Below are 11,009 nucleotides of genomic sequence, written 5' to 3'. Positions count from 1 at the left end.
TCACTTATAGGTCATCTCGCAGCCTGTGTGAGACATTTTAACACCGAATACAAATGATGTTGTTAGATCAAATAAGATGTCTGTGATATATCGATTCCACGATGAAATTTATTAATTATTCAATGATAGAAACAAATTTGTATATGGCAAAAAAATTATGTCATTTGTAAAGACAAAATTAATAACATTTGACTATGTTTCGGTTAAAAGTTATCATTGTACTATGTGGCAATATAGAAATAAAGAGGTGTATATATGAAGAGTATTTTGTTAGGTAGTTTTTACCTTGGAGATATGTTTGATGGTATATGGTAAGTTTTATCAGCATGCTGGTGTGGTGTGTGGTTTACATTATTAACCAAACAAGTCTCTTACTAATTACTAGACAGAGTTAATAAGTGCAGAATTCTTCCAGATTGTGGTGGTGATTCGTGTGGAAGATTATGACAAATGGTTTGTATGGTTTCTCAAAGTTTTTGGTAGGTTTTGTGCTTATGTTACTGACGTGTGGAGAATATTTAAGTTGTTGAAGTTGGCTATTGATTATTTAAAGTTTAGCTTATGTGTAACCAAAAAAAGAAGTTTAGCTTCACGTGAATTAATGAGTTTGGACGCATGTGTAAAAATAACTTTAAACTGATATGTAAATTAAATTCAAATAAGAAAGCATTAGCACGTAATTAGTCATACACATAGAGTAATGATCACTTCAAAAACACTACTATAAACCATGATGGAGATTGGCGTGTGTTTCATTTCGTTTAATATGGAAGAATAAAATGCAAGAAATAATAAAAGAAATCAAACAAATATGAAATTGAGGAAAATTATGGTAGAAGTAACCACACACATTATTTATGTGAGAATGATTCATAATCTCAAAGAAGAATCAACAAAATGGAATGAAATTCACGTATAAGAATCAACAAATTATAATTTAATAACTTGACCAAAAAAATCACTCATGTCAAATTTAATTGTCCAAGTCCAATATCAATGTGTTTTTATATGCATAAATTAAAAAATATTTTTTACGTACAACTTTAGAGAGTATTTCGTTAATTCAAACAAAACCACAATGGATGATTCTACCTCTAGAGTACAATGTAGAAAATTAATACATTACGTCAAGAATAATGTCAATACATTAAACATAATTATCGTAAAATTACAAGAAATTAAGAGTTTGAATTGTGTTGGATTTACAGATTTAAAAAAATTAAATTGATATTCATAATTTTACACACAATTATAATTATAATTTTTTTTGGTAAACTAATATATCCCCCGTGTTCAACTTTCAAGACAAAATGCGAGAATGCGAGGATTTTTTATTAATTTAACATAGTACGTCTTAATAGATAATAACAATTTTACAAGATATCAAAAAATGTTATTGTACTCAAAGGTGGCTCCGAGCATTATGAGATACTAATCACATCAACATCAATGTTTTTCGCATATCATTCTCAATTGATAAAGTTGTCAAATCGCTTAATTGACATATGCTTTCCTGAAACATGCCTTTTTTATATCACTACTAAAAAAGTAGGTAGTCATACAAAAATTTTGGACCCCTAAGGCTATGTTTGGATTGATGGAATAAGGTGGAATGGAATGGAGTGGTATATAGTGAGGTTCCATTGTTTGGATATTTAAAATTTTAATGGAATGGAGTGGAACACAATGGAATACATTCCATTCTATTCCATCCCTTTTATTCATTTTTCTTCCCCTCCAATTTGGGGTGTATAGGATGGAATGCAACCTATTAAATTTTTAATGACCAAAATATCTCTTTTGTATTACCGCATTTCATTGCATCGTTCAAAATAGAATTAGTAGTGCTTCACCATATATGCCAGAAGCATGATGACAATACCAACTAGTATCGTGACCGTACCACTACCTACCATGCATTGAAGGTCAGGATGCTAGTTCTTTGTAAAAAAATAACTTTTGTGATGGAGTGATGGAAGTGGGTATCATACAATTTCCCTTACGATAACAACAATGTATATTATAGCTTCCAGCATGAGTGCGCTTTCCTACTTCATCAATCACAATATTGAGAATAAAGAACAAATAATATGCAGAAGGTCTTTTTATTTTATTTTTATTTATTTATTTATTTATTTATTTATTTTTTATGAAAGTGAATTGGAGTTATTGCTTATAGTTTATTGTTTTAAAATAAGGGTAAAATTGGAATAAAATTGTTTTAATTTATTTCATTCCGTTTACTTCCCAAACGATGGAGTGGTAATTTTGTTCTATTCCATCATTGAATATCCAAACAATGGAACGTAATTTGTGTTCCATTCCGTTCCGCTCCACTCCATTCCATTATGTTCCATTCCGCTCCATTCCGTTATGTACCATCAATCCAAACGGAGCCTAAATCTTGGACATTAGGCCGTGGCACTTCTGACCATAGTCCATAGTCGACCCTGTTGAAAACTAATGATTCAAAGTCACTCGATTCCCGCTAAATATACTTTTCATCAAATCATAACTTGAATTTTACTTCTTAGTTGTCGTGAGATAACCATCACGGGAATTCTGCCTTGGGCTATACAGGTAAATCTAATTATCATAAAATCATGACTTGAATTTTACTTCTTAGTTCTCATGAGATAACCATCACGAGAGTTTTGCCATGGGAAATGGTAAATCTAATTATCATAAAATCATGACTTAAATTTTACTTCTTAATTCTCGTGAGAATCGCAAGATTTATCCACGCTAACAAGTAGATACTATTTAGGTTTAATGACATTCGTCATCATGCAATTTTATCTACAAAAAATTGTTGCAAACCTAAATACCACTTTATTTTTGCTTAACATGATTAGGTATCTAACAATAAAGTGATATTTAGGTCCTTCGGAAAAAAAATTATTAGGATTTTTTTTAAAAAAAGGACTAAATTATCCCAACTTATTTTGTTATGAGACTATAAATAATAGTCCCTTTTTTTTGTCCCCGCGAGGATGACTCGATTGATAGATACATTGCATGTTATATGCAGGGACCGGAGTTTAAAACCCGATTCTCCCACTTATTCACCTTAAAAGTTGAAATTTCAGCTACTAGACTATTTGACAAAATTAATTTTCTTTTTTTTTGTTAAAAATTGATTTGTCCTCTTTGTTTTTTTGTAAAAAGATCAAAATAGATATTCACAACATATGTTTGATATCACAATAACACTGAAATTTTATCAAATTGTGAAATTTTTGTAATTGTTTGTTATTCTGAATTAGGCCTATGCCCATGCTTGCTCGTCCTAAAATCTAAGACTATGTTTGGATTGGTAGAATGAGATAAAATAGAGTGAAAAAAAATGAAATAGAATAATGTTCCATTATTTTGATTTGAAAATGTAATATGATAGAATGAATTTTATCTCATACCATCACATATCTTAAATTTTGTTCCCCTCCAATTTGGAAGATAAGATTGAATGCAAAATTTACTCCTCTCCATTTTAAAATATCTACTCTATTCCGCTTCACACAAGTTGAATTCTCTCAATCTAACCCTTAACTAAATTCTTGTTTTTTTTCTTTTCTGACTGATAAATTAATTGTTTCTTTATCCTACTAATTGTGATCGACTCCTATAAACTATAATATAATTTTCACATTGGACACGGAATGTTGGAAAATAATTTTGCTAGTAGTGATAATATGGCCAAATAGAGGGGCAATAATGTTTGTTGATAAGAAAAGCGATGTGAAAGACGGAAATGGGGGCGACAACTCCCTGTTCAATCTTCTTCACGTTTCACTGCTGCCCATCAAACCCTCTTTTTTTATTATCACAACACAACCGTCTCATTAAATTTTAATTAAAAATACTAATACTAAAATGAAATGAAACTGCCCATACAAATTTAACTATTATTTATTCAAATTAATGCTATAGTACATATAAGATTAGTGTTTAAATTTTTTAGAGATCAAATCACATTGATGTTGTCTTGTGATTTTAGCTCAGTTGACCTAGACATTATACTTTATGTGTAGGAGTTGAGGTTCGAACCTCGTACACTTATTTTTTTATTCATCTTTAAGATGAATTTTCTAGTCATTAAACTACTTGACAAAAAAAATAACATTACTCCCTCTAGTCCTTAATATAAGAGATAACTTGTTTTACAGATTCATAGAATGTATTTGGTTTATTTTTTAATCCAAATACATTAATCATTCCATGTATTTTAAAAGTTTATTTTTTTCTTATATTAAAGACTAAAGGTCAATGTTTGAACTCTGATCATAGAGAGGTCACATACCATTGAAAATTCACACATAAAAATAGAGAGCTCAATGTTTAAACTCTGGTCATAATAGTGTCCAACTTAACAATTTCAATATTTTGATCAATTGAGTTACTCTAAGTTTGACTATGTCACTCAACAATACTCCAAGTTTATAAGCAATGCATAAAATGATTACTCCAAGTTTAACGAATGTCAACAATACTCTTTAGAAATAAAATGTCACGACTTTCTTAGTCTTTATGGTTGAAACAATATTTGGTAACAAAAAAATATAAAATAATATTTGATGTATTTGGTCTATATTATATATCATATACATCAATTCTTCAATAAAATAAAAAAGTCAATTTTTTCTTATAAAAGAATCGAAAGTCTATTTAAAATTAGTTTATTTTAATTAAATATTTTTTTGTCAAGACTAAAATTTCATCCTTTAGATTAATAAGAGAAAGATTCCGCTATAATTTTTTTTTTTGACGCGGGAGACCGTAGGTTGAAATACGTAATATGTAGGAAAATGTTAAACAGTGTTCGTGAAACTCTAATTAAGGATATCAAAATAGAAATTTCATCTCGTAAATCGTGCATTCAATGTCTTAAATATGTAAAAAAATTATATTCTCTCATCATTAATTTTGTCAATTGTTTCTTTTTTTAATATGTTTAACTAGTGTATCAGAACACTGTTTAACAAAACCCTAAAATGTATTGTCCCTACCATTTTAGCTATGCTAAGGAGAACAAAGTTCTCCATTTAATTTTTTGTGTTTTGTTAACGAGTGTCCAAAAACAATTTTTAAGTATTTTATTTAAATAATTTTTAAAAGGAAATAAAATTTACTATTTAAAATATTTAAAAAATTTCAGAAGACACTTGTCAATATCTCCCTAATTTGTACCATTAAAACACACAAGACGCATGAAGCTTAAAATTTTCGCCAATTCCAAATTTGCAATTAACTAATGAAAATTATGGAAATGCATAAATCTAGGAAAAAGAAAAAAAAAAAGAAAAAAAGGAGAACCAAACCAACTCATACCATACCATACCACAGTTAAGTTACGCGGATGGATGGGTGTTAAATGCACCCCCTCTTACCCGTACCGTACGTACCCCTTCCATTACACTGCCCGTCCACACCACGACAACGCCATTTCCCAATAAAAACAGGACAACTTTCCCCGCTACCGTTAATTAAGACACACTCCGTTAACTCCGTTACATTACACTTTTTAACTCCGTTTATTTCTACCCCCGAGCCGCCTTTTATTTATGGCGTTGTTTGCGTTTCCCTAGCACTAATACTTCTTCACTTCCTATTCCCGGTTTCTTAAACCACCTTTACCGTTTATTACCGGTTCTTTTCTTTAACCGCAGTTAAAATCATTAACCACTCTAGTTTAAGTCCCCTCTTCCGACACTGCTTCTTCTGGTCCTCCTTCAACCATTTATCAACTCAAAGAGAGAGAAATTAAAAAAATAAAAATCTAGAGAGAGAGAGAATTCTAGAGAGAGAGTGGGTAGTTGAAAGGGTCAATTGAAGGTTTTTTTGGTCTTGAGAATTGTTAGAACTTTGTGAGGTTTTTGAAGAAGAAGAAGAATCTATATAGTTTTTGTTGGATCAAGAATTTTCATGTAGAGTGAATGTTTGTGATGAGAGATCTGGAAGATAGAGATAACATGACATCATCTGAAGTATCTATGAAGGGAAATTCTGTTAACGGAAAAGGTGAAACCAACGATGGTGGTGTTGCCGATGGTCAAAATGGTTCTTCATCTTCATCATCAGGAAGAGGTAACAACAACAACAACAACAACGTTAACCTCGTTTTGTTTTGTTTTGATTCTCAGAATAGGGTTTTGTTTTGTATTTTTGTTGTGATAATTTTTGTTGTTGTTAATTTTCAGAAGCTGAAGCTGCACTTTACAGAGAACTATGGCATGCGTGTGCTGGACCTTTGGTAACAGTTCCAAAAGAAGGAGAACTTGTGTTCTATTTTCCTCAGGGACATATTGAACAGGTAAAAGAGACATAAACATAACATTTCATTTTCAATTTTTCGATAATTAATTCATGGTTTGGTTCTTCTTCTGGTTGGTTAGTTAGTTGGTTACTGTTGGCGGTTTTTTTTTCTGAGACTCAACTCAGATTTGGTACACTTAACTTGTTTGGCTACAAATTTTGCAGATTCTGGATTTTTTCCTTTTTATATATTTTTTTATGTTTTGATGTTTATGATGATGATTATGGTAAAATTAACATTGAAACATACATTAGGTTGAGGCTTCAACAAATCAGGCGTCGGAACAACACATGCCGGTTTACGATCTCCGTCCTAAGATCCTTTGTCGGGTTATCAACGTTATGTTGAAGGTAATTTTGCTTAATTTTCTTATTTTCTACTGTTTTTATTTTTTAATTAATTAAATTCTTATGTTTTCTAACAATGACATAGTTGTTTTGTTTGTGTAATTATGGAATTAAATATATTTTTTTAATTATTGATTTATTTTCTGGAATTTTTTTGTAGGCTGAGCCAGATACTGATGAGGTGTTTGCACAAGTGACTTTGGTTCCAGAGCCAAATGTAAGTTTGTTTATCTTCTAAATTCTCTTTGGTTTTTTGGCTTTGAGCATTAGACACATCATGTGCTTATGTTTTTTTTTTTATGTTGTTTTGGAATGTGGATCTGAATGATATTATAGCAAGATGAGAATGCGGTGGAGAAAGAACCTCCGCCTGCTCCTCCGCCGCGGTTTCACGTCCATTCGTTTTGTAAAACGTTGACCGCATCTGACACTAGTACTCATGGTGGTTTTTCTGTTCTTAGGCGTCACGCTGATGAGTGTCTACCTCCACTGGTTTGATTTTTTGTTCCCTGTATTGTGGCTTCTTTTGTTTTATTTTATTTATCTTACAACTGAAATTGATAGTTTTTTCTGTTTGTTGGTAGGATATGTCAAAGCAACCACCTACACAGGAATTGGTGGCCAAAGATCTACATGGGAATGAGTGGCGTTTTAGGCACATCTTTCGTGGTAATTACTAGCTCATCATTTATCTTCAATTGTTGATCTCTTGATTTATATTTTGTTCATTTTATTTATTTATATTCTATGGTTTTGTTTTGTTTTTTGTCTGATGTGTAGTGAATTGATTTCAGGTCAACCACGTAGACATTTGCTGCAAAGTGGTTGGAGTGTTTTTGTCAGTTCTAAGAGGCTGGTTGCTGGGGATGCATTTATATTTCTAAGGTTTGTTAAATTGTGAGAATATGGTTTTTGAATTACATTGTTTCTGTTATTGTTGGTGTTTTTGACTAAGTTAGGAATTTTCAGAGGTGAGAATGGGGAGCTTCGTGTTGGTGTCAGGCGTGCAATGAGACAGCAGGGAAATGTTCCGTCCTCGGTTATCTCTAGCCATAGTATGCATCTTGGTGTCCTTGCAACTGCTTGGCATGCTGTGTTGACCGGGACCATGTTCACTGTCTATTACAAGCCTCGGTATGAAACTTTGTCTTAACTATGTCTATATGTCTGTTCTTTTCTAACCATTGTCTGACTTAAGTGATAAGTGATAGACTTAGTGTTTCTTTCTAATTGATTTCCCAGTGCAAAAGAATTGACACCATTCTTTCCCAATTTTTGCAGGACCAGTCCAGCTGAATTTATTGTTCCGTACGATCAATACATGGAGTCTCTTAAGAATAATTATACCATAGGCATGCGGTTCAAAATGAGATTTGAAGGTGAAGAAGCACCTGAGCAAAGGTATTAATGGTTAATATGCTATGTCCTTTTCTCTGATTAAGTTGTAATGCTGTTACTGCTTGCTTTATTTTTCTTCCCTTTTTCTTTCTCTAATTGTATTTTTTGATCTGGTGTTTATATTTGTAGGTTTACGGGAACCATTGTTGGAATTGAAGACTCTGACTCCAAAAGATGGCCTAAATCTAAATGGAGATGTCTCAAGGTTAGATGGGATGAAACATCTAACATACCTCGTCCCGAAAGAGTTTCCCCTTGGAAAATTGAGCCTGCTCTTGCTCCTCCAGCTCTAAATCCCCTTCCAATGCCCAGGCCGAAAAGGCCCCGAGCTAATGTGGTTCCATCATCCCCAGATTCTTCTGTTCTAACCCGCGAAGGTATTGTGAGAAATTTATATTTTTAGGAGTTCCTTCTTTTTCAAAACATTTATGTTTGTGTGAAGCCTAATATGTTTTTGATGATTAACAGCATCATCCAAAGTAAGCATGGACCCTTTGCCCTCCAATGGTTTTCCGAGGGTCTTGCAAGGTCAAGAATCATCGACCTTGAGAGGAAATTTGGCAGAAAGCAATGACCCTTATACTGCAGAGAAGTCAGTTGCATGGCCACCAGGAAATGATGAAGAAAAGATTGATGCTGTTTCTACTTCAAGAAGGTTTGGATCAGAGAACTGGATGTCAATGTCAAGGCAGGAAGCAACATATTCAGATCTTCTGTCAGGATTTGGTGGTGCCCGTGGAGATCACGCTTCCCAACAATTGTTTGTCGATCAAACCGGTCATGTGGCCAATCACAGTAGGAAAAGTATGTTTGACCGTGAAGGCAAGCATAATGTGCTAAGTCAATGGCCTGCAATGCCACCTGGTCTGTCACTCAATTTCTTGCACTCTAATACGAGAGGTTCTGCACAAGGCAGTGATAATTCAACCTACCAAGTTCCAGGGAATATGAGGTACAGTGCATTCGGTGATTATTCTGTGCTTCATGGACACAAAGTAGAAAACCCACATGGAAACTTTTTGATGCCACCACCACCTCCAACTCAATATGAGAGTCCTCGTTCAAGAGAACTGCCTCACAAACAAGTATCTGCAAATACAAGCGAGGCTGCAAAACCGAAAGACGGTGACTGTAAGCTTTTTGGTTTCTCACTTCTCAGTAGCCCCACAATGCCAGAGCCCTCTATATCGCAAAGAAATAATACAAGTGAGCCAGTTAGTCACATGCAAATTTCATCACAACATCATACATTTGAAGATGATCCAAAGTCTGAGCATTCAAAGAGTTCAAAACCAGCAGCTGATAATCCAGTTGTAGTCGACGATCAAGAGAAGCTGTTGCAAATTTCTCAGCCTCATGTTAAAGATGTTCAATTCAAATCACAAAATGGTTCTGCTAGAAGTTGCACAAAAGTAAGTTTCTGTATTGTTATCATTCTATTTTTGACAAAATAAACAGTTCGAGAATATTAAGAAAACACTGTTTATTTTAGGTTCACAAGAAAGGGATTGCACTTGGTAGATCAGTGGACCTTACAAAGTTTAGTGACTATGATGAATTGACCGCTGAATTGGATCAGCTGTTTGAATTTGGAGGTGAATTAATATCTCCACAAAAGGATTGGCTTGTTGTCTTTACCGATAATGAGGGTGACATGATGCTTGTTGGCGATGACCCATGGCAGTAAGGATCCCTATTTATATTTCTCTTAGTAGCCTGTTTAATTTTATTTTTTCTCGAGAATGACATTATTTACATAACTGTTTACACAAACTCAGGGAGTTTTGTTCGATGGTCCGCAAAATTTACATCTACCCGAAGGAGGAGATTCAGAAAATGAGCCCCGGTACCTTGAGTTCAAAAAATGAAGAGAATCATTCAGCTACTGAAGGCGATGCACAAGAAACCAAGTCTCAGCTGAATCCATCAGCTTCAGATGCTTGATTGTTTGGTAGATTCGATTTTCGTAGCATCCAAGTATGACATTACTTCCTCATTCAATAATGTTACCTTGTACTTATAATAACATCTTGTCACATTTATTGTTGTTGCCATGTATGAACACTGACACAATTTTCCTAGAAAAATCTCATAAAGTATGAACAATGTTTTGTTTTATCCAGATTCCAAGACTTTGGAATGGAAAGAAGTAGAGGACTGTCATAAAAACATGATCCAGTTAGAGAATATGTGTATGACCTGAACAAGAAAGTTTTAATTCTGAAGAGACAACAACAATGTATGTGTTTGGTATCAGAATTTGGAGTAGAGTTTCCATCCGATTTTGGACAGTGTCGTGGAATTAGTGTTAGTATATTTCAATATATGACTTTCCAATTATAATATATAGTCCTAGTATATATTTTTAGTATAGTAAGTAATTTTGTGTCTTGAGCAAAGGCTATATGGTATGGGGTGTATTGCCTTGCATTTTTCATCAAATCCTTACCTTGTTCATAGTTTCGTTTTCTCATCTCTAGATGACTAGAACACCCCTTCCCCTCAACCCATTAATGTAATTAATTAGATCATATACAAGTGCGGTTTATCTGATTTTTATTTTTGATTGGTACTTATTTTAGTAGAAAAATTGTGCTAGTAAAATATTATGTTGAAAAAATTATTGTGGATATCAATTTGCATTTTGCTTGCTTGCTCTATGTGTATGATTAAATTAAATTAAATTATGTCTTGTTATTTTTCACATATGTGCACTTTTGTTTGGTGAGTGTGGTAGTAGTAACCTAGTATAGACATGGACGGTGTAGATTGAAGATGAAGTCATGTCAATAAAGTAGAAAATTGACACGTGGTATTGGAAATATGATAATGGAGAAGGATGTTGAAATTGAAAATGAAAATTCTCAGTGAATGAAATGAAATGGTATTGGTGGTTTAATTGTGGTGGTGGCACTATTTACTAGTACTACTAGCTATGGTGTGGTCCTATA

The 11,009-nt window shown here is 33.2% G+C and overlaps 1 protein-coding gene across 1 annotated transcript; it reads left to right on the top strand.

The window, feature by feature from the left end:
• Window positions 1-5,246: 5,246 nt before the first annotated feature.
• On the top strand, window positions 5,247-10,717 carry LOC123916028 (auxin response factor 2B). Its single transcript, XM_045967349.1, has 14 exons — window positions 5,247-6,084; window positions 6,198-6,310; window positions 6,568-6,663; window positions 6,821-6,877; window positions 6,997-7,152; window positions 7,245-7,329; window positions 7,455-7,545; window positions 7,630-7,794; window positions 7,942-8,061; window positions 8,188-8,435; window positions 8,527-9,470; window positions 9,551-9,741; window positions 9,837-10,035; window positions 10,182-10,717. The coding sequence occupies exons 1-13, from the start codon at window positions 5,934-5,936 to the stop codon at window positions 10,000-10,002; spliced, it is 2,583 nt and encodes an 860-aa protein (XP_045823305.1). The 5' UTR covers window positions 5,247-5,933; the 3' UTR covers window positions 10,003-10,035; window positions 10,182-10,717.
• Window positions 10,718-11,009: the final 292 nt, after the last annotated feature.

This window comes from Trifolium pratense, linkage group LG3, assembly GCF_020283565.1.
Source record: "Trifolium pratense cultivar HEN17-A07 linkage group LG3, ARS_RC_1.1, whole genome shotgun sequence".
Taxonomy (NCBI): Eukaryota; Viridiplantae; Streptophyta; class Magnoliopsida; order Fabales; family Fabaceae; genus Trifolium; species Trifolium pratense.
Note: the sequence above shows the minus strand (reverse complement) of the source record. Positions and strands in the feature narration are given on the sequence as shown.